Below are 24,073 nucleotides of genomic sequence, written 5' to 3' on the forward strand. Positions count from 1 at the left end.
CTCGATAAATAAAACCAAATGTTTATTTACACCAAAGAATTCCAACACTGGATCTTTCACATATGAAGGACAAAGTATATATACACAGCAAGGGGTAGCAGGGCTGTAACAAGGGTGCTTTTCCGTTGTCAATGATAATATCTGTCCACAATTACTGATTCTACCATTTCAGTTGAAGTTAAGGTCTGCTTGCTCCTTCCTCTCAGTGCATATTTACAAGACTGTGAGGTAACTGGTATTCTCACCACATGGCACGTGAGGGAGGGGATGGTGGGTGAACATGTGGGATTGGACTTGGCGCAGTCGGATTTTTTTTTTCCAGCTTTAAGTAGCCACCAGCTTGAAATCTATAGAAACAATTTAAAAACAATATACCCAATAACAAACTAATTCCAGAGATCCAAGCCAAGCAATGGCAGGAAGAGCCCTCCATGAGAAAGGGGCTGATCAGAGCAGGGCTTACTCTACGGGAGCACCTGTCTTGGGAGGTGGCAAGGACTCCATTTGGATCAGTAACTTCATTTTTAAGACTAAAATTACATGCAAGGGGTGACTTGCCATTGTGGTTGGCTCCTAAGGAGACATTATCCAATCCAATTAAGGTTTTGGACATTGTCTGCACTTATTCCTTTTAAGCTTATCCCACCTCTCCCTACTGGAATTGTCTCCTCTGTGTACCCTGGCTGGGACATTTGCAGGACATGGGGTCCAAGTGAGTGGTACTTTAAGAATCCCCCTCCCCTGCCTCATGAAGACTTGGTTTGGTAGTCTCTGGAGAACAGCACAATCCCCCAAGGTGTAGGCTCATGGAGGAATAATGGTGGGAACATGAAGAGAAGAGATTTCCAGCAGGATGCAAGAGCTTGGAAATGCTGTTGATTCATTTTTGTTATTAAATGAAGAGTACCTTTTTCATTTTTGGGGGGGGGGAGTGGGGTGGGGAGGAAAGAAAAAAACTGTCCAAGAAATATTCCATCTGTAGGTATTTTCAGGGATTCCCCTGAGTTACGAAAAGTTCAAGTAAAAAAAGAAAAATCAGCCTATAATAATTTTGTATATAATGACTGAACTACTATAAATCCACAAGCAACAGTTCAGACACGGTGTCTCCAAAGCGTTCATCCCCTCCCTTCCCCTGCCAGGCACGAGCTGCGTCCTGAGAAGAGGTGGAGGGGAAACCTCTTCCCCCCCCGACTCAGCTCAGGCAGCAGGAGACAGAGCCCGTCACGACAGAGCCCGTCACGACAGAGCCCGTCACTACTGCTGGGCGCCCGCCGCGGCTGGAACCGGCATCCCCAGCGTGGTGGTGGCAGAGATGACAGGAGAGCCTGCTAGAGGTCCAAGGGGTGAAGGTGTTGGCACTGAAGAAATCCCTGGAAGAGAGATAGGGGAGCAGGAATTAAGGGTGAACAGTGTATTGCCACGCAGGACAGCTCAGCTCCTGAAATCAAGGGGCAGCTTTGCAGGTTGGGTATGTTCTCAGAGCTGCCAAGATAAGCTGAGATTAAAGATCTGTCACAGTTCTGTGTGGTCTCTGAGAGGGGCTGCCTGTAGTCACTGACCAGCACAAGTGTGGCAGGATCCCAGAATCGTTTGGGTTGGAAGGGACCTTAAAGTTCATCTCATTCTAACCCCCTCCCATGGGCAAGGACACCTCCCATTAAACCAAGCCCTGTCCAACCTGGCCTTGGGCATTTCCAGGGATGGGGCAGCCACAGCTTCTCTGGGCAGCCTGTGCCAGTGCACTGTCCTTCAAACTGCTGCCAGAAAATCCAACTGCAAAGCACTTTTTAAAATGAGACCAGAAAAGCAGGTCAGGCTGCCTGAGGCCTTATTTATTGTGCTCTCCCACCCACTTCCTTGCAGCCTTCCTTGCCCTTGTCTCTGGTCCCAGGAGATGATCCAATGCCCCACCTGCAGAACTCACCCTCCTGGATCCTCACACCCACCCAGCACACACAAATAAATGCTTCACCACACCAAGCACCAGGAAGAGCTGAGAGCAGAACTGACCTGACATCATGCTCGCACTGCTGACAGGAGTGCTGCCACCCGGCATGTTGGACGGGCCCATCCGAGCCTGGTCTTTCACAATGGGATCTAGGAAGAGCACATTTCCCTTAGCTCTGCCTTGCCAAAGAGGTGCTGGGGCACACAGACTGCCTGTGGCCTCTGTGCTCAGCCAGTCCTGGCAGGCTGCCTGTGCCCACTGACACCAACCATCATCTGGCACAACTCAGAAGTTTACACACCTCCAGCAGGACACACTCAGAAGGTCCCAAGGGTGTGTGGTGTCAGGGAAAGCCACCTAAATGTGAACTGGGGGTCAGCAAGTCTGCTTGACAGGTAAGGCTGAAAGGAATTAAGGTGAAGTTGATGTCTTTTCTGTGCTAAGCAACTGTGTAATTGCAGAAAGCCAAACCCAGGACATGGGTGTAGCAAGCAGATAGATTATCACTAATTACAATCATGTGTCATGTCTCTATACACATCCCACAGCAGCCTGTGAGTTGTCAGGAGTAGCACTGGGGCTTGTCTTCTGTGAGATGATCCAACTTGCTCACTCTATCTTCAGTGGCAGGTGAATAATGCTCTCACCTGAACAGGGACAAGCCCTTCCTGCCTCCCAGGCCTTCTGTAGCAGGCAAGGGAATTCCAAATTTTGCCTTTCCTCAAACTGAGCTTAGCACAACCTGTATCTCTACGTGGACACAAAATTAACTGGTCATTCAACTCTCACATTCCAAGTTTCTGGCTTCACTCATGCTCATACTTGCAAAACATTTCTCTGAGTATTCCCCACAGATGTAGCACAGATCTATAGTTTGTTAATTACAGGGGTCCCTTTAGCAGCAAGAGAAAAAAAAAACCTGAGCAAATACTGACATTTTGCATTGCTGCACCTGTTTCAAAGCCCTAAATATCAATATTTGTGAGAAAGAGCAAACATTTAAAAACATTTACCCCTGAAAGTTACATTTCAGTTTGCAAAATGCAAACCAGAATATACCAGCAGTTAAGAAACTGAACAAAAGGAGTTTCAAGGCCTGTTTTTTAACAAACCAGGGATCTTTGGGTTTACCAAAACATCAGAATCAATGCACACTTGCTGAAAACAACCCCAAATCACATCACTTAGGTGACTTTCCCTGATAGCACCTGCTGATTCACAGGCCCAGCACAGGCATCTGACACTGGTTCCTTGGCTGGTGGAGGCAGCAGGGGCCTATTTTAACCACCACAGACATCAGCAGCCTCAGCTCCAGTGCAATTACTTGCAGAGACCAGGCTTGTTGTTGTTGCAGTTCTCAGTTCCCATGTGCAGAGAGATTTCCCAGGGGCAGAACTCTCAGATACTCACAGAAGTAGGGGTGTTCCATGGCTTCTCTGGCTGTGAGTCGTGACTGGTGATCATATCGCAGCAGCTTGTCCAGGAAATCCAGAGCTTCTGGACTCACCAGGTGCTGGTTCTCACTGTGAACAAAGCGCTCCCATCGCTTACGGGAGTGTCTGGGGGAAAAGAGACCCAGATCAGGCCAGGCCAGGGGCAGCCATAACAAAACTCACTCTTTTAAGGAGCAAGAACTGTGACATGTCTGTGCCTGAGAGGGCTGAGGTGTTACAGAACACGAAGCAGCAGTGCATGATGTCTCCACGTGGTGGCAGAGCTGCCACGGCCCCAGCACGGCCACCGTGGCCACCACGGCCCCAGCACAGCAGCAGGACTCATTCAGAATGGATTTACACATCTAAAATTCCAGGTCCTGCTCTTATGCCCCCAGCATTATTTCCTTTAAGTTTAGTATCACACAAAGTAACTCTATGAGGGGAAAAAATACATAAATGCCATCTTAAGCAGCACCTGATTTTCCGTGCTGTAAATGCTCAGAAACACCATTTTGTTTTTATCCCCCAGACTGGAGAGAGCATTTGTCCTTCATGCTTTCTGCTCCAGCAGTTCCTTTATTGCCTGGATGACATTTAAAATTCTTTCCTCAGGTCCATTTCCATATAAAGACTATGGGAAGCACTGGGAAAAGGGACCAAAGGCACAAAGTGACAGTTCTGCCTCTGATTTCCCCTGTAAGTTTTTGTTTGCTTCAAGGTCTGTTGATAAAGCTGCAGCTGTCCAGATCTACCAAACAGACTTCAGACCTTGGCTCACCTGCCCAAGATGTCATTAAAACGTGGATCCAACTCAATGTTGTATTTGTCAATGTAGTCATACAGATCTTCTGTCCCCAGCACCTTGGCTATCCTCACCAGCTGAGAACAAACAGGAAAATAAGTCACCAATGTGAGGATATCAGTTCTGGAGCCCACGTGAAAACAGAGCAGCACATTCCCTTGGGAGCTCAAACCTGGTCTCAGTGGTCTGACCCAGCAGCCACAGGGTCATCCCATGGCTCTGGCCTCCCCAGCCACACACAGATCCCAGAATCAGGAACTTGGCTCACTCACAGCCAGAGCCCAAGGCAGCCAGGAGGGAGCCACATACCCTATAATCTCTAAAACCTGAGACCTTGCTGCACTAACTCCCTTTGTAGCAAGAAAAAATTCAAAACCAAGAGAAGGGAAGGGAAGAATAACTGGATAAAGAAGAGGCAACTCTGGATCTTGCAGGTGAAAGGGGAAGCACCACTCCAGAGAGCTCCAGAATGGAGGTTTGAGAATAGAAGGTCCCTGTTCCAGAACATTTGCATGTGAATCACATGCAGAGCATGTGGTAAAGGTTTAAATACTTTGGCCTGAAGGAAACACATCAAGGATTTCAGAATCTATATAAACCTGTACCTAATTCAGTTTCTATACAGAGAGGGGCAAAGGTGGATAGTGGCAGGGGCTTTCCACATAAAATAACCTCAGGAACAGTCAGTGTACCAGAACACACCAGCCCTAAGGTAACTATTGTTACAGCTTTTCCCAGACACCTGCTGAGGAGCTCCTCAGTACCAAGCTCTATAAATCCATTTCCATTTAATTGGTTACATAATCTTGCACACTTGAGAAAAGGAATGGGGCTTCAAACTGAGCAAAGAAGCCATTAAAGAAATGCTTAAATTCTTCTCCAGATCACTCCATAGAAGCCTAAGCAGGAAATCTTCATGGTGCTAAGAGAACAGAGATTGTACATGACCAGCTCTCACCTGATCATAGTTGTCATGGCCATGGAAAAATGGTTCCTTTCGGAATATCATACTAGCCAACATGCACCCCAAGCTCCACATATCCAGACTGTAATCATACATCTGTACAAAACCAGAAGGACAATTCAATTTCTAATGAATCAAGCAGAACAGACTTCCAAAACTGACAGGGTCCCCCCCTCCCTCCAGTGATACAAACATGGCCACATCATGCTACAAACAGATTGAAATATCTCCATGTATCTTGATCCCTACACACTGTTCAGCCACTGCTCCAGTTACTCAAACTGGGATGCAGCAATTAGCAGGACAGCAGGTATCCTGGTTCCATCCCTGCCCACCAGGACATTAAAGACCAATCCCTTTTTCTATTTTCAGAGCAGACTCCAATGTTTTGAACCCCTGATAAGGGTGTGTGGGGAAGAGAGGGATAGCAACAAGCAACAGAAGGTGTGGCCTCCCCAGGGTCCATGGGCAGGTGAGGATGTGCCTTTTTTTCAGAACGAGTAGAGTCTGAAAGTCACCAGGGACACTGTGATTTCCATAATGCAAACTGCCATCAGATATGGGGATGCTTTTATAGCTTCATTTAGAAGTTCATGCAGTACTTGCTGTTCCCACAGGGGCTTTGTTTCATTCCTGTACCTTACTGCAAACACAGCCTTGCTAAAAAAATATTCAGTATTTGTATTCCAAGATCCATGAGAGTTCTGCAGCTCTTCCTCAGGTCCTGAGACTACTCCTTAGTTTCTTTAATTCAGTGGCTTTACACCTACTGCTTTCTGTCATTCATTTTGGAACCGACTTCAGCTTCAACTCTCTAGACATCTGAACTTTGGGTTTGTTACCTTGAAATGGACAGACTTTCCTTATAAAAGTCAGTGAGAAGTCCTGGTAATTCTTACCTGATAATCTACAAGGAGTTCAGGTCCTTTGAAATATCTGGAAGCCACTCTGACATTGTACTCCTGGCCAGGGTGATAGAATTCAGCCAAACCCCAGTCTATTAGTCTAAGCTAGAAATGGCAGAAAACAAAGAAAAAGAGGCTCAAGGGATGCTCCAGCTCTCCACTGGTTGAATGAAAGGTGAATTTCATTTACAAGTCTTCTATTTTCAATTAATTTGACCAGAGTATCTGGTTACACATTCTCCCCAAACCCATACCACCAACCAGGTGTAAATAAAACACCTCTCCTTGCAACCCTGGCTTACCTGTGACCCATAAAACCTTCAAAAATCAGCATACAGAATCTCATTTTACATTTCTGCACACCAGGGAAGCACAGTGCCCCTTGCAGAGGTCTGGTAATACCACGACACCCCAGTACCCAAAAGGGATGGCAGTTTGCCCAGAGAGAAGCAGGACCCCTCCCTGCCCCCCAGGCACCCCACAGTACCTTTCTGTGCTCATGGTCAATCATGACGTTGTGAGGTTTGACATCTCTGTGCATGATTCCCATGCTATGGCAGTAATCTAGAGCCTGCAGGGGACAAAGAACAGATGCTGGCACCACAAGGACCTCTCAAGCTCAACCACATCCAGGAGTATCCCACATATGCCAAGTCTAACTAGCTGGTAAGACTGTCCAGTGTTACATTCTGGATTAGACCCACTGATCACAGAAAACACTTCTAGAGCCCCTCTCAAAGGGAGGTCCCAGCAACACAACTGTTTTGGCTTGGTTTCATGTGCTTCCTCCTAAAAACTGGAATTTCAGAGTCCCTAAGAGCACAGTTACAAGGCACTATTGATCAAAAAAGGCCCTTTTCTCCAGACTCCTAAGGAAAAAATTACTTGTTTCAGAAGAATGGACAAGGAAATTTGACTCACATTACATTAGAGCATAAACACAGCCAGTCACAGCTTACAGTTGTCTGTTTTCAGAGGCTACATCTACTTAAACTGAGCTTGGCCGTGGCACTGAGTGCCATGATCTGGTAAAGGGACTGGAGTTGAACCAAGGGTTGGACTTGATGATCTCTGAGGTCTTTTTCAACCCAATTGATTCCATGATTCTGTGATTCTGTGGATGTGGCACTGAGGGAGAATCCACCATGTCTTGATCCAACCCTACTGTGATCACCAGCCCAGGGCACAGAGTGCAGAGTGCCCTGGGCTGGTGATCACAGTGGAGTTGGATCAAGGGTTGGACTTGCTGATCTCAGAGGTCTTTTCCAACCCAATCCATTCTATGATTCTGATTTAGGACCTTAAGCTATCCCAGTGTACTGCAAGGCTCTGCTAGTCTCAAAAAGAAGACAAAAAAAAAAAAAAAAGACTAGCATTTGCTGCAGAAACAGGGCTGAAAATTGATTTTTTTCCCCAATTCTTTCCTGGGCTTTCTTTTCCCTTCCCTTAGTGATATTGTCACTTCATCAGTGACATGAGAACCATCTCTACAGGATTAGCTGAGTGCAAGTCCTACAAATAAACAGCCAAAACAGCAAAACACCAACTTACCTTCAAAATCTCATACATGTAGAATCGAATATCATAATCTGTTAATGTCTGGTATAATTGCTGTGGGACACAGACACATCATATCAGTGTTCAACACCCAAAAAACCCATCACATCCCTGCCAATCCAGAATGTCCTGGGCTGCTGTGCTTCTCCAAACCCATTTAAAGAATAGTCCAAGTTTCCAGAGTTATTCTGATCCCACACCCAACTCTGACCAGCCTGTTCCTCTTCCCTTACAAGCCCCACACTCAGTTTATTCCTTGCTCTGCTCAGACAGCTTGTCCTGGTTCCTGTCACTGTGTCCATCCAGCTGCACCTGCCCAGCCCCAGCACGATGGGCCAGGCCTGCAGTTGGGGTCACAAAAACACTGAGGGTGCTCTGCTAAGCAGCTATTCCTGATGGCATTGCATTGCCTTTCTTCTCCTGAGGTAGGTCAGTAAGAAGGGGACAAAGAAACATTTAAATCCCTATTCCCAGAACTATGAAAGGCCACAGAAACAGCTGTCCAGATTCAAAGAGCTTTCAGCAAAGAGTTGTACACATAAAAGCAAAATGCTTCAAAAAGACAGGCCCTGATGGGCCACACAGTAACAGATTCATTTGCTCCCAAGTTTAAATACCACTTGGAATTTGGATTCTCACCTTTTAATTTCTGTGGCAAAATGGTACTGAAGAACTAATTACAAACTCCTGTCCCAACTGTGTTTACCTTTAGAGACAGTTCCTATGTTGGGAAGAAATGATTAAATAGTCTGCCTGCCCTACATACTTGCCTTTCCCCACTCCAAAACCAACACAAGCAGCTTTCAAATGGGAAAACAAAAGAGAAGGTCACATCCCACACTGTACCTTAAAGTCTGTGTTGTTTACATGTTCAAAAACCAAAGCAGGTGTCCGAGACTGAAACAGAAAGAAAAGTGTTCAGCCATGTTAAGTTGAGATAACATGTTTCCATTTAGGATAATGAATGAAACCTTTTTCTCCTAAAACTGCACAAACTCCCTCTGCCTCAGACATATTTATGATTCCCCTCAGACAGAGAAAGCAGAGCCAAAGCCCACAGTCCCCAGCAGAACTGTTTGCAGAGTGAATTAACTCCTCTCAGCTCACTGGTATCTCCTCCTCACAGAGTGAGAGGCTAAAGGGACCTGTGGGGGAAGGGCCCCTCTAAAAGAAGTTTATCAGATTAAGAGCTGATCTGATTAGTCAATTGAAAAGCAGGATTTAAGAGCAGGGGTAAACAAAACCCCAGATCAGAGCTGAAGTCAAACACAGCAACCTCACCCATAACCCCACTGTGCCCTGGGAGACCCCCCACACTCACCACAGGATCTTTTACTATATCTGCAAGGGTGATTATATTGGGCCCTCCTCGCAAGTTCTCCAAGATCTTGATTTCACGCTTGATTTTCTTCTTTTTCACAGGCTGAAGAATAAAAACCCAAAGTAAGATAAGCACTGCAGTAATAGCTCAACACCCAGCTGGTAACACCCAGGTGACTGCAGATCAGCAAAATACATCAGAGCCTTGCAATATAACCTGAGGATGCATCACTCCAGTAAGGGCTCAAATATCTGCTGCCCCCTTTCTAACCACACAACCCCAGCAGCTACAGACAATATGCCATGTGAAGGAAAGGCATGAAGATGGCTTTTTTTTTTTAAGCTCTCTGAAGATGATCTGATAGGACAAGAGGAAACAGCCTCAAGTTGTGCCAGGGGAGGTTTAGGTTGGACATCAGGAAAAATTTCTTCATGGAGAAGGTTGTCAAGCCCTGGAATAGGCTGCTCCAGTGGTGGAGTCACCATCCCTGGAGGGATTTAAAAGACAAGCAGATGTGGCAATTGGGGACATGGTTTAGTGGTGGGCTTGGCAGTGCTGGGGCAATGGTTGGCCTGGATGATCTTAGAGGGCTTTTCCAACTGGAATAGTTCTGTGATTCTGTTATGCCCAGAATTTCTTAAATGGCATGTGACAAATGTTTAACTATGAGAAGTCCATGGGCTATCAGAGAGCCACTAAATGAAGGCCATGCCCATGGCAGCAAGCCAGTGCACTGGCACTGGGAGAAGGTGAGAGTTCTCTAGGCAGCTGCTGAAGCATTGCTCAGCTCTAGGTAAAAATGTGCTGCACATGAGAGCTGCTTTAAGACAGAGCCTAATTCCTTACAGGCAGAGATCTGACTTAATAACCAAGTGCAGGGTGTATCTGGAGGCTCAAAGTGATGGGCTGTTTCACTGAATGACACACCAAAGCCAGGCTTGAAGGATTTCAGTTTTAGAACATCAAACAGCCCTTTCTGGCCTCCTCCTGATCACCTCAAGATAGGTTTTATCTTCTGCCCAACCCCCAGCTCACCTTGAGAATTTTAACAACTACTTTTTCATTATTTGTAATGTTGATGGCTTCAAATACTTCACTGTATTTGCCTCGGCCCAATTTTCGAACTAGCTGGTAGTCGTCTTGATTTCTGTGAAGAGAAAAGGTTCGAGTTCCAAACAGCCCAGAGTTCCAAAAAGCTCAGCCATTTCCATCACAATTTACAAACTGCTCCTTAACACTCAACCAAAGCCTCACCTTCCAGGCAAAGGGGATTAATTACTGTCTTCTCCTGAACAAGGTGGTTAAGAATTAGGAGAGCAACAGGGAGCTCCTATTTGCCCAAGTCAGATTCAATCCAGAGCTCCAGATTGAAAGCCCAACTATGTATTTCAGCATTAGCAAACTCGAGCTATCCCTTCTCCCAGTCTCTACATTTGGAAGCTACATTTTCCCTTGTATAATACTGTAAAAAACCAACAAAGCCAGTGAGAGCAAAACCTTAAGTGGCAGCCTGTTTAAAAACAGACAAGGCACAAAGCAGCACTTATGCTCAGACAACTGTGTACATTCCAGAGACTGGGAACTGCAGCACAGCTGAGGGCAGAGCTCAGGCTGGGCCTCCACAGCCCAGCAGGAACGCAGAGCTATAAAGCTGCCACCACTGCTGTCTGATTCTGGGACAGTTTAGTCATGAGCTCAATTTAGACACCTCCTTCCTTCAAAGAGAAGCAGCCACGTCTTTGCCAGTCTCTGCCAGAGCTGAGCAACAAGTCACAAAATAACATGTACCTATTTAAGTCTGCAGAGTCTCTTCAATCATCCAAGTCAGAAGCAACTTCAGTTTGAAATTCTTTTTCACTTCTTCTCAGCCTTGCACTCAGGGCTGCTTAGGTTGCTTCAGAAAAAATATCTTTTTTCCCTCTGAAAGAGGATGTTTCCTGACTACCTGGCAAAAATTCTTCAAACTTTTAAGGGAGCTGCTACAAATGTCCTGCACAGCTGAGGATTTAGAAGTTTGCTAAGTGTGACACTTCTCTGAAGAAACACTGTGGCCCTAACACTTGACATGTGCAAAGGAGAGTGAAAAAGCCTCACACAGTGTGAGAAGTGTGAGTGTGGTTCGTGTTAGTAAAAATGAAAGGGTTATTGGGCTCCTATAGTGACATGAGAAAAAATATATGGCCAGCCAATTAAACAAAAATTCCAACTTACACCCACATGGAGAGAGAAACAAGACAGTGTTAAATCACTTTATCTCCTGTAACTTTGTCAAGGACCACATGAGTTGTACCAGGAAGGTTAAAGAGTTAAAACCTTCCCAGATCTAAGGGGAACAGAATTTACAGTGGGGTTATCACTGGGGTTGTAAGAGTGACTGAGCTATAACAGTGTATGTTAAACTGCTTAACAATGTACTTGAAATGTTTATGCATGAGTCAAATGAATATCTATGTAGAGACTAAATAAATGTTAGAGTTACTCTGTGTTTGGGGTGCAGTGGTGTCCATCCTACCCAGCACGCTGAAATTGCCTTTATCATATAATAAATTTTAATTAAAAACCAATGAGGTTGAGACGACGTTTCTCAGAGGCAGCACAGGTGCCTGAATTCCCCACGCACCACTACACAGGATCCACAGGGACTGCTCCCGGGGCAGGGACACCCAGAGGCAGCCCAGGACTTACCCCCACTCCACCACATGTGACTCATAGTCCCAGTACTCGCGGGGTCTGTGTGTGTTCACGTCCGTGTAGACTCTGGCCCTGCTCGGCACTGGCCCCGACATATCAGACAGGTTGGCAGGCGGCAAGGAGGGGCTGTGAAACCAGAGGCGACCTGTCTGCGAGGCTGCTCGGAGGGAAAGGCCTCCCGCTGCTCCACCTGCACAGGATACGAACCAGAGGGTAAATTCTCAAGGTACTGGAAACGTATTTAAGTTAATCATTAAAAGCTGCTGCGAAGGAGAGGCTGGAGCTCAGCCAGAGGCCTGGGGATCATTTGTCAGAGCTTGGAAGTGATTTGTCTGCTCTCCCTCACACACAATGGGCTCCTGGCCCAGCTAACAGAGGCCCCCACTCCAATTCTGCAACTTTCAGCACCTTGTTTCCAACTCCTGGTTGCAGAGATAACTTTGCAAAAGGGAAGGAACACCATGAGCTCTGTGTCCACAGACAGACCCCTTCCCTTCGGCTCCAGGGCTAAAGCAGCAGCCACAGGCCGTGTCTCATCTCTGTCCCACCACGAGTCTGGTGCCACCCCTTGTCACCAAACCAGTTCTGCTGGGAGGGGAACCACTTTTAGTCACGACTTTCTATAGCCAAGGCATTAAATCTCACTGTCCAAAAGACAGCAGCATCTGTGGTGGATTATGATGCTTTACTCAAACTCTAAAGGAAAGTTCTGCTGCAAGAGTCTGGAGTGTTTCTTTGCACCTGCTTGTCCAAAGCATTTGGTGAGCACCTCCAGTTCTTTCTCTTTACAATGTGATTTTTGCAAAGCTTCTATTAAGTTTTATCAGTACTGAGACCAGTCAAAATCACTCAAAAGAAAGTTACTGCTTGTCAAATACTCCAAATTTGTATCAGCTATATATTTAAGACAATAACTCACTACAGTTTGAAATCACTATTGTCCTACCTAAAATAAATGTGGTGCCTTTGCACCTCTCAAACCTTCCACAAGTTGACACATTTTTAGATGTTTAAGTACAAGAGTCTCTTTGTCAGCTTTCAGAATAACTGACAAGGAGGGAAGTTGGATCAGAGCATGGAAGGGGCTTGACTTGTGTAGCAATGGCAGGGACACAGCCCTGCACCATCAGTGGGCAACACTATGACCTAAATGAATGTATTTAATTGCTCTGCCAATCTTACCCCTTCACAGAAAACGGGCAATTGCCAGACTGTGGGAGGAAATAACAGCCCCATTAAACAGAAATTAATGAGAAAAGACCTAGAAATCTGCTCGGAGCAGTTATGAGGCTATCAGGACATGTCACAGAGGAAGAAAATTCCAGAAGCAAAATCCTGCTCTGCTCGTGGTGTCCTGGTGTTTCCTCAAGGTCTGCAGGGCTGTGGGGACACAGAGTGTGGGGACACAGAGAACCCCTGGCTGTGCAGATGGTGGATGACCTGGGGGGACACAGGCACTCAGCAACAGGACAAGGGGGCACGATGGGCTCAAGCTCTGCCAGGGGAAATTGAACTTGGAGATCAGAAAGAAATTCTTTGCAGAGAGAGTGCTCAGGGATTGGAATGGGCTGCCCAGAGAGGGGGTGGATTCCCCATCCCTGGAAGTTTTTAACCTGAGCTTGGCCGTGGCACTGAGTGCCATGATCTGGTAAAGGGACTGGAGTTGGACCAAGGGTTGGACTTGATGATCTCCGAGGGCTTTTCCAACCCAATCCATTCTATGATTCTATGAAATGGTCCAGCTGCTGAGGTCTGAACCACCTGAGAAGGTTCTGCCCAAGCCACAGAGTCCTCATGTTTCTGCCTCTGGGTGCAGGGCCAGCTGCTGCTCGGGCTGTGTGACACTGAAGGACATCATAGAATAGAATCACAGAATGGACTGGGTTGGAAAAGACCTCTGAGATCAGCAAGTCCAACTCTTGATCCAACCCCACTGTGATCACCAGCCCAGGGCACAGAGTGCCCTGGGCTGGTGATCACAGTGGGGTTGGATCAAGACATGGTGGATTCTCCCTCAGTGCCACATCCACAGGATCACAGAATCATAGAATGGATTGGGTTGGAAAAGACCTCAGAGATCATCAAGTCCAACCCTTGGTCCAACTCCAGTCCCTTTACCAGATCATGGCACTCAGTGCCATGGCCAAGCTCAGCTGAAAAACCTCCAGGGATGGGGAATCCACCCCCTCTCTGGGCAGCCCATTTTCTCACCTACTGACACACAAATGGTGCTGGAAGCAACTCCAGGTAGGCAGGGCTGTTGCAATCCAGTCCCAAGGTTAAAAAGGGACATGGCACTGTCCCAAAGTCCACCCAGAGCTCAGGCCAACAGTGGAAGGATTCGGCACTTTGGCCTCGTGTGCAGCTAATGGAGAATATTAATTATTCCTAAAAATGTAATAAGCCTATTCCTGGACCAAATGTTAGTTCTCTAACAAAACACACTCAGAAGATGAGGCAGAAATCTTCTAAGACCTCAAAGCATTTACATGGCATGACTCAGACACTTGGAAATTAGATATATATTCCAAAAACATCCCCAGGCATTACCAGAGCGTGCAAGTTTACCAGAACACTCTGGTAGAGTGGAATTTGTTAGATTTCAAAGTTCAGTCACTGTGGTTTTGCTTCTCCTTATTCCATGTGCTGCTGGCAGGAGATGCACTGCCTCATTTCCTCTGCCCAACACTCCTTGTGCAGGAATTAACTGAACCTTTACATGACTTTGCAATTTGAATGTTTCAGCACGACCTGGTCTCAGTAAATCACATGTAACTGCTCCAACTCACCCAGCTCAGCAAGACCAGATTCAGCACATTGGGGGGGGGGAAAAAAAGGAATTAAAAAAAGAAAAATCAATCACATTATCTAAAGATAGATCACATTTCACAGTGGCTATTTTTTGTCATGTATCTCCAGCCCAGCTCAAGCAGCTCATGGAACTGCCAGCACAGAGAAGGGTTTTTTCAGGAAATCATCAACTGGAGCTTCTAAGAATGGCACACAATGTCTATTTATGAGGGTAGGTATTATTGCCTACTGTTCTTGACACAGGAAGGAGAGAGAGTCTGCAGAGATAATTTCATTTTAAAGCAAACAAAGTTACAGACATACATAAACTCACTCTGCCTGAAAGCTGCTCACTCACTGCTCAGAACTGCCAAGGAATTTGTGTAGATTTTTCTTCCACTGCCCCTGGAGGGGATCATTTTGCAGCAGATCCAGTTTTTTGGCAGAAGGGAATGACACAAATAAGGACAGATAATGGGGACAGGTGTTGACATGCCAATGTCAGTTGAGTTGCAGCTTTTAAGGCAGAAAATCTACAATATGAGCAGTGAATGCACCAGAGAAGTGTCTTGAGCTTGTTATAAAGGACGAGTCCTATTCCTGCAGAATCCAAACAATGCTGGCATTTATTAATTCCTGCATTAATGACAGAATAATTTATATTGGAAGAGTCTGCTAAACATCACCTACTCAAAGTAGATGTGATTGCATCAGACTGCCATGCCCAGAGCAGCACTGGGCTGTGTCTCCAAAAAAACCAGTGTTAAGATTCCAATTTCTCTGGTTTAATGAGGAAACACAACCATGAGCTTTCAGGCAACACCCCAGAGATCACAGTGAGAGGAAAACAAAGCTCCCAGCCACAGTCTGACACTCTGCTCACTGCCAGGGCTTCCCTGTGCAACAGCACAGAGCAGTGGCTTGTTGTCTGAGCAGCTTGGCAGGCTCAGATATTTTGTGCCTGAAGTTCAATAAAAGTGCAAAAAGCCTCTCAGGGATCACTTTGAATCTGATTTTTAAAATATTTTAGTTTAAACCACTGTTACAAATGGCCTCATTTTTAAAAAGGGATGTTGTTATCACCCTTCCAATGCAGTCTAACTCCAAGGACCCATGGGGGGTTTGGTATCTTGTGAAGTATCCACACTTCCAGCATCCATTCCAATTAGGAATTTTCTCCATCCTCTGTCCTTCCAGATGTATCCACTTACAGCAAGTACCAACAAAACACAGCTAAGAAATCATGCAATTAGTTTGAGAAACACACCTACTTTGCCTCTAGTGAAATTCTCCTTTTTTTTTTAAGTCAACAATAACTGATATACTGGATTATTTTTCTCCTTTTAAATGGAAATGGTTTTGGCAGGGAGCTTCTCCCCAGCACAGTTAACCCCAAGGAGTTCACCAGTGTGACACAGCAGCTGCACAGGCTCCCAGAGAGCTGGAAGCCAAGAGCTTCCCAGAATTCTGGTTGTCCCGAGGACTCTGCAAGTCCATCCAAGAGGTGACCTTTGTGGATGAGGTTTGGAGTACAAATAATGCCCCCAAGAGCACAAGGTTGCCCTGCCCTCCCTGGGAGCAGAGTATTCCCAGAAGATCCAAGTCCATCCCAAGAGGGCAGAGTGAGCCCAGCAAACCACACAAACCTGGTTTGATTCCTGATGACCCCCCTGAACTTGGCCCCAGTGACCCACAGGAGAAAGGCAGAACCTGAGCTGCCCCAAGGGCCAGGAAAACATTCCCATCACTTTATCAATTCCAGACAGATCATCCCAGGCAAGCTCACCCTCCTCTTGAGGAGAAAAGCAGGATGGACAGATTGGCCCACAGGTCTGGAGACTTTGCTCTCACTTTCCCCATGTAAGCTCCTTACAGGGGAGGCTGTGCCAGACTCAGACTGTGAACAGGCTGAGGCAGCAGCAGGTTTGTTGTCAGAAGAAAAGCTCTCTTAGTGCAGAAGAGCAGAATTACAGCAGAGTCTGGAATCAAAACCTTATTCCTTTCTTTCATCTACAACTCCAAGATGCTTCACCTTTCATGGGCAAACCCAGCCTCTGAAATCCTGAGTGTGTAACGTGATTTCTGAGGGTGAGGAAGCATCACAATTACCAGAATAAAAGTGCTGATGATTTCCTGTAATCCTCCCAGCCCTTCCTCCTTCAGAGTTTGGAGAGTTTCTGCTACTGGAGAGACACCACTGAAATTAAAAGATCAAGACAGGCCTAAATACCAAAGTACAGCCAACACCAATCAACACCCAGCTCCCCTCTGAAAGGAGAAATAACAGTGATCAACTTAATAAAAAATAGGTTTTATGTCAAAAAACCCCAATCTGTGTGTTTTCATGATGCTGAAAGTGCAGCAATGAGAGGATGGAGCTGATGACCTCCAGAAGTCCCTTGTAACCCATATTTTTCTGTGATTTTATGCTAAAATAGAAACGAGCCTGGATTAACAAAGCTGACACTTTACACCCTTTCCTGAAGATCATTTACCTGTTAAAGGGACATCATCAACAGAAAAACATATTTTAAAATCTGAGTTAAAAGAAAAAGCTTAGGTTTGAAATGGAACTTTTCTCTGGGTATTGTTTTGGCACAGCACAAACTGCTTTAACTGCATTTTCCACCAAAATTATTCTGGAGATTTGTTTTAAATAGGTGGTTGTGAGAAATAATAAATCATGATATCCAATGACCTCAATGTTACATTAAAAAAGAAACATGAACAGTTGTGATTAATTCAAAACAAGACATGGCCAGTCACCAGGGAAAGCAGTTGACAGGTTTAGTTATACTGGAAGAAACATCTTGGAGCAATTCTGTACTAGAAACATTCTCAGATTTAGATTGGCCATTCCTTCATCAGCTCCACTGATCCCCCCTGAATTCCTCACAGTTCCTGCCAATGAAGGAATTATCACAAGGACCACAATCTGTGTGGAAGTCACAGGAGCCACCATGGAATGGTTTTAGTTTTACTGTGACTGTTTCACAACTCCCTGCACAGTCTGGGGGAAACTCTCCTGTCCCACTTTCCCCAAGCCCAGAGCAGTTTCTCACAGTCTGTCACCCTCAGGGTGCCCTGGCAGTGGCTCTGGTGCCCACACACCCTCCTGGCAGGTCTGTCTCCCTCTCTGCTCAGACCTGGAACAGACAAACTTTAGCAGAGCTCACACAGACCCTCAGCAGGTCTCCAGTGTCCCAGCCTGGCTGGACAATGTCAGAATCACAGAATCACAGACCACTCTGAGCTGGAAGGGACCCACAAGGATCATCAAGTCCTTGGCCAAACTCCAGCTTTGGAGTAGCCCCTGAACCTGGGTCAGGACAGGTGGGATCTCCTGCAGTGGCAGAGATGGGAATGCTGCTCACTCCATCCCTAAAGGAGTTTACACAGAACACACAACCTTGAGAGCTCCTGTCTCCCCACTGCTCCCACAGAACCATGAACTCTCCCTCCTATTTTCAGAGCTAAGTTACTCCTGGAGCAAAGGGAAGGCTTTTCCCAACACAAACCCCCAGGACTGACCTTGGATGAGGCTGTGCAGCCTCACTGGGAGGGACAGACAGACACCCAAGCACAGGCCCTGCTGCTTTCCCAGGCCTGCAGCTACTCCTGCCTCTGCTCCCAGCCTCCCACAAACACAAACAATCCCTGCTGCCAGCCCTGAGGAATCCTGACACAGTCCACTACAAATGGCTGTAAATGTAAGCAGGAATTGCCAGGCTGATCTCTCTGCACACACACAAACAGAGGGCAGTGACAAAACCCTTCTGAAGGCACCTCTTCCCCTCCCTGGCAGTTCAGGCCAAGCAGGAAAGATGGGAGAGTTCTTTTGGAAGTACATCCCTCTAGGTCTGCCCCAAAGCCAAAGCACGACTTCAGTGGGAAGCAATTCCTTTTTTCTTCCAAACAAAACTAACAAAACTCCTCCTGCTGGAGCTGCAGACGGAATTACAGTTACCAAAACTGCCATTCCAGAAATCCCAGCCAGGGAACTCTTCCTGCAGGCTCACAAAGGGCAATGTCTCAGTACCACTGCAGGCCCTGCACAGCTGACAGCAGGTCCCACTGGCAGCATCCCCTGGAAAGTTCTACCTCCCTAATTGCTGCTAAGTGACACGGTTGTTTTCCTCATTAATTAGTAGGCACAGAGTATTGCCAGGCCAATCACTCAGCTGACTTGACTCGGGTTCATGGACAGAGGGGGATTTAACCAGAACTCAGACAACTGACCTGTACCAACCATCTGTAAAAGTTACACAGTTCCAGTTGACTTATCCTGCAATTCCCAGAGGCAGAAACATTACCAGAGCCAAAGGATAAACCAGTTACACTGCATGGAACTCTTTCTCCAGGAAATCCCTGGGATCAGGAGCAGGGAATGCACCACAAACCATCTCCAGGCTCAGCAAGAACCACCCGGGGCAGAACCCTGGCACAAAGTTCTGAAAATTCATCATTATTAACACAAGATGAGCCCAGCTATGAACATTCCACAAATCAAACTGAAAAACACAGCAAATAAACTCCAGCAATCAGTGTCTGTCATGCCCTGAGTGCCCCAACACAACATCCCAGTGCTGGGGTTATAAACTGAGAGATAAATAAATAATTTTATACAGTCAGAACTCTGTGAACACCACGGGAGGTGATGTGAATGTACCAACCAAGATCTCACTGTTCCACCCCAGTGTTTTGGAGATGAACTGGAGCCTGGTGGTCACTGACTCTCACCAGGGTAACCCCTGTGTGGGGGACATAAATCCCAAACTCACCCTCCAAACAAACCCACAACATCCTCCTTCACCCCCAGCAAAGACACTGGGGCAAAACTTGTCATTTAATTTGCAAATCCAGTTGAAATTAATGTGGATGCTGCACAGGGAGCAAAAATCCCCCCCTTTTCCTTCTGGAGTTCAGTCAGAGGGTGGAAGAAAGGCTGGAATTCCAGAGCACACTGTAATAGGTAGGGAAACCTGTGACAGAGCCTGGAAGAGAAGGAACGTTGCAGGAGCTGCTGCTTTCCCACACTGAAATTCATCTGTTGGGCACGTCCACGCTCAGCCATTTTCAGAACACTAAAAATAAAGATTTTCTGACAACTCACACACACGTGTGCAAAGATGCTCTGAGAAAATCCTCCTCCCAGGGCTTTGGGAACAACAGGGAGAGGCTTCATTTTGCCTCCCTGGACAAGCAGCAGGAATTGGGGGCTCTTTTTCCCACCACAAGACCTTTCCCACCCAGGGAAAGCAAGTTCTGGTTCTGTGTTAGCACAGCACAGTGGGCTGTCTACACTTGGCTTCATTAAAGGAGGACTAAATTAGCCTTAATTGTTCCAAAAGGTGCAGGGGCAGAGCCTTTCTCTGCAGAAATGGAGTGAATTACTGCCAGTTTTGTAGGACTGCTGGTAACACCCAAAGACACAACTATCCAATGGGAAACCTGCACTCAAATTCTGCCCTGACTCCAAATTATTTTCTGCTCCCATCTAGAACAGATTCCACCCACCATTCCTGTTGAATGGATTGCCATAATATGATCCAGCCATTCCATGGACAGCTTTGGAAACCTCCTCCCTGCAAATGGTCACATCCCTTACAAAACACAACCCAGGAAGGAGGACAGAACTCTCATAAATAAACCCTGTGGAAAATCAGAATTACTGAAATTGTAACTTTTCCAATGACAGTCTGTGGTGGTACCAAGTCCAGAAAGAACTCCAGGCCTCCCTCTGCTCCTCAGCTTCCCACAGCAGCAGCATGAAATGGAAAATAGAACTATTTGTTTGAATAAACCTGTGCAGAGCAGTGTGAGCACAGGAGAGGGGAGCCCTGTGTGGCTGCTCCTCTCACACCCAACCCACAGCAGAGACCCCTGACCCTGGGACCACAACAACAACCCCATTCCTCACCAACCCTTCCCATGGACCCGTTAATTTGGCACCTTGATGGCAAAGGATTCAAAAACCAGCTTGGGAAAACTCTGCTGAGGAAGTGCAGCCTCCTCTCCCAACCAGTTTTTCCAGGTCCAAAGGACAACTCCTTTCCTTCAATCACATTCTGTAAATTCCAGGGAAGGCAGCTCTTGGAAGGCCCTGGAAGGAGATATCCAGGCTCAGAAGAATGATCCAAGAGCTGTCTTGCAGTCCATGTTTACAGCCAGACTGAGTCACACCAACCCTTCCTGAGCCTCAGATCTGGGAGGGGTTTTTTTCCTCAAGAGCCTTAAGGGACAATAAGATCTAAGATGGCATCAATCTTATCCAGAGAGTTTCTAAAACAGATCCCTTCATGTAAGCAATTCCATGATGGAGGAACAGGGGAGGTGACAGGTCTGGTAACCCAGAAATAAATCCCTGCCTCTCCAGAAATGTGAGATGGAATTAATGACACCACCACAATGTCACCCATTTCCTCCTCCTGCCTCCCCTCCCCTTATTCCTCAGGGGGTTTGGGGAAAGACAAAAAGAGAAAATTAGTTCTGTAAGTAGAAGATGGAGAAAAAGAATTGAAGTGGAAGCTTTGAGGACAACCATTATTAATAAAAGTGGGAAAAGTTGGGATTGTCCCTTTTACAGTGTCTTTGTACAACTCCACAGATCTATAATCACCTTTCCACAAGATTCCCACTTCCAAGCCATTCCACAAATCTCCAACACCAAACTCCTTCTGTGTCCCACCCTCAGCAAATGGTGTTTTACCAAGTCCTTCCCCACAGTCCCCACTCCCAGATTTGTACCTTCCTTCTCACAGCTTTTCCCAAGCCATTCATGGCTCCTGCACAAACCTCATGAAACACTCCCTGATCCAATTTCCTTCACATTCACCAGAACCTGCTGCCAATTTTACCCTCCCTCTTCCAGGGAGACACATTCCCACCATTCCCCAAGCCTCACTTTCCTTCAGCCTGTGAACTCCTGGGCCCTGCCACAACCCAGGGAACCTGTTCTGAACTTCCTGCTTGGAAGTCTTTGCCTTCTCCTCCAGGATCTGCCTCTCACCACATCTGTGCATGCTCAGGGCTCTTCCTCTCCCACTGCCCATCACTCAGACCTTCAGCCTCCCCTCCTTTCCTGCAGCCAAGGCCCCTTCCCCAGCCCTGGCTCACCCCCCGACGGGCAGCAGGTGCTGGCCAAGCTCTGCTCTGGGTGCAGGACAGGCAGCCCAAACTGCCCCACACCCTCACTGATCACACAGCAGGTTCAGTGACAGCAGGAATTACATTAACAGCCATTGCCATTTATCACCAGAGAAAGGGGAAATAAATTTCTCTCCACTGATGAAAGGGAAGAATCACTGCCCACCACCAACTATCCACCTTCTTCATGCTCAGGGAAAGGTCTGGAGTTTACAGTAACCCCTCCCTGCCTGGAGGCATCCACTGAACTGGGATTGCAGCTGCAAAGCTTGGACAGCTCTGCTCCTGAGGGCAGAGCTGCCTGCCCTGCCCGTGGGATGGGACATTCCCATTCCAGCCTTCCAGTTACAGACACAGCATTTGCCTCCACAAAGCAAGGACCACCTTGGTGTTTTACCCACACACAGCCCTGTGCTGCAGGAATCAGAAACTAATCCTGGTTTTAGGACTAATTAAGGAGCTGAGCAAGTGTCACACTTTCCCCAAATGCTCCCAGGCTGGTTCTCCCCTCTCCCAGCAGAACCTTTGTCTTTTCCCACAGCAACAGGAAAAGCCCAAGGATGAGCCACCCCCTGGCCCTGCTGGTGCTGCCCCAGAACCCACCAACACCCAGGGCCACCAGGATGTCACTGGAACCAACCCTGGGCCTGAACAAACGGAGCAATTCTGTTCCTGGAGAGAGACAGCACTTTCCAAGAACCAACAAACCCCTCCCTGTCCCAGGCACAAACGCTGGGGGGTCCACCTGCTTCCCCCTCTGAGCCCTTCTGGGGGCTCTTCCCAAGGAATTTGTGGAGGATGGAGCTTCCCTGAGGAGCCAGGTGAGCACATGGCACAGGGACACGTGGGCAGTGCCCACTTTCCCAGCCTGGCACTGAGGGAGCAGCTCCCCACGGGCCCAGCCCAGGGCCAGGTTTGAGCAGCACAACCCCCAGACCCCTCTGGGGGTGCCAGGGCTGGGAGGGACCCACCCGTGATCCCACCAGGATCGAGTCCAGCTCCAGGCCCTGCATGGGACAACCCCAACAATCCCACCCTGTTCCCCAGAGCATCATCCTAACACTCCTGGAGCTCTGGCAGCCTTTGGACTGTGCCCACTGCCCTGGGGGGCCTGGGCAGTGCCCACCACCCTCTGGGGGAAGAGCCTTTCCCTGAGATCCAACCTGACCCTCCCTGACACAACTCCAGCCGATCCTTCTGGTCCCCAAACAGCAGAGATCGGTGCCTGCCCCTCCACTTCCCCTGAGGGTTCACAATCCAAAACTTTATTGGTTTTATCCCAAGCCCTTAGTTAGAAGGGACAGAGTGCTCTGACACGCGTGGGGTTCCCAGATCTCACCTGACCTCTCCCTTACAAAGCACATTCTCCCAACAGCCACACACAGCTCGCTGCCCCCAAGGCACGACGAGATCAATCCCAGCGGGGACGAGACTGACCAGCGCTGCTTCCAGAGGAGACACGGGCTGGGAAAGCCGCGACAACGACCTTCCCCTCCGCCCAGAAAGGCCCAGAACGGAGTCCCTGCGCGGCCGGGGGCGGCGGCGAGCAGGGCAGGCCTCTCCCTGCCCCTCCGCATCCCCGGCCGGGGGAAGAGGCAACAGGGGGCAATACAGATAAATAACACCTACACGGCCCCAACGTGCGGGCCGGGAGGGCCGGGGGAGGCGGCGGCCCCGGTTCCGCGGGGTCCTGCCCTTCCTACGCGGCCGGGGCAGCGGGACGGCCCCTCCGCCGGCCCTGCCCGCTCCCCCCGGGGGCTCGGAGGCCCTCCCGGGGCAGGAAGGCGGCGGGCCCCTGCCCTCCCCGCCGCGCCGGGCCCGCCCGCTCCCCGCTCTCGCCTCTCGGCGCCGCCGCGGCCCCGCTTTGCTGAGGGTCGAGCGCGGCCCCCCGGCCCCACATCGCGCCCGCGGCGGGGGCGGCGGGGGCCGGGGGCGCAGGAGGTTCGGAAGCGCCTCTCCCGCCCGCCCCCGCCGCCCGCCGCCGCCGCGGGGCCCCGCGCGGGCCCGGGAGCCGCCGGTACCTGGCGCGGCCGCCGCCGCCGCCGCCGCCGCCGCACACAGACAATATGGCGGAGGCACAAGGCTCGGCCGCCGCCGCAGGGACCACAGCGAGGCGCGCCGGAAACGGAACCCAGCGCGGCCCCGCCACGCGCCGCGGGGGCGTGCGCAGGGAAGGGGCGGGGGGACAGCGCGGCGCGGGCGGTTCTGGGAGTTGTAGTCCGCGGTGGGGGCGGCGGCGCGGGGGCGGCTCGGCCCCGTTCCTGCTCCGTGTGCCGCCGGTGTGTCCTCCCGGGACGAGGGGCGGCGGAGGCGGAGGCTGTGCCAGCCTCCCCCGCACCGGCTCGGCTTGCTCGGCGGCTGCCCGGGGCCGGCCTCGGCCCCTCCGCGGGGCTGTGCGCGGGGGCTGCCGCCAGGGGGCGACTGCGGCCTGTGGAGCGGGCCCCGGTACCGGCCCTGCCCCGGCCGTTCCCTGTCCCGTTCCAGGCCCTGCTCCGGCCCTTCCACCGGCT

At 48.8% G+C, this 24,073-nt stretch overlaps 1 protein-coding gene across 2 annotated transcripts; it reads right to left on the reverse strand.

The window, feature by feature from the left end:
* Window positions 1–23,693, reverse strand: CSNK2A1 (casein kinase 2 alpha 1). Of its 2 annotated transcripts, none has more exons than XM_071572770.1 (13): window positions 23,585–23,693; window positions 11,622–11,817; window positions 9,972–10,083; window positions 8,937–9,038; window positions 8,462–8,512; window positions 7,610–7,669; window positions 6,546–6,629; window positions 6,053–6,163; window positions 5,148–5,249; window positions 4,166–4,266; window positions 3,362–3,510; window positions 2,014–2,100; window positions 1–1,373 (listed from the first exon to the last, which is right to left on the reverse strand). In XM_071572770.1, the coding sequence occupies exons 2-13, from the start codon at window positions 11,720–11,722 to the stop codon at window positions 1,258–1,260; spliced, it is 1,176 nt and encodes a 391-aa protein (XP_071428871.1). In that variant the 5' UTR covers window positions 11,723–11,817; window positions 23,585–23,693; the 3' UTR covers window positions 1–1,257. The 2 variants fall into 2 exon arrangements, with proteins under 2 accessions (XP_071428871.1, XP_071428872.1); XM_071572771.1 differs by lacking the exon at window positions 23,585–23,693 and adding an exon at window positions 16,527–16,647.
* Between the last annotated feature and the right edge of the window lie 380 nt (window positions 23,694–24,073).

The sequence above is a fragment of the Pithys albifrons genome, chromosome 18 (assembly GCF_047495875.1).
Source record: "Pithys albifrons albifrons isolate INPA30051 chromosome 18, PitAlb_v1, whole genome shotgun sequence".
Classification (NCBI taxonomy): domain Eukaryota; kingdom Metazoa; phylum Chordata; class Aves; order Passeriformes; family Thamnophilidae; genus Pithys; species Pithys albifrons.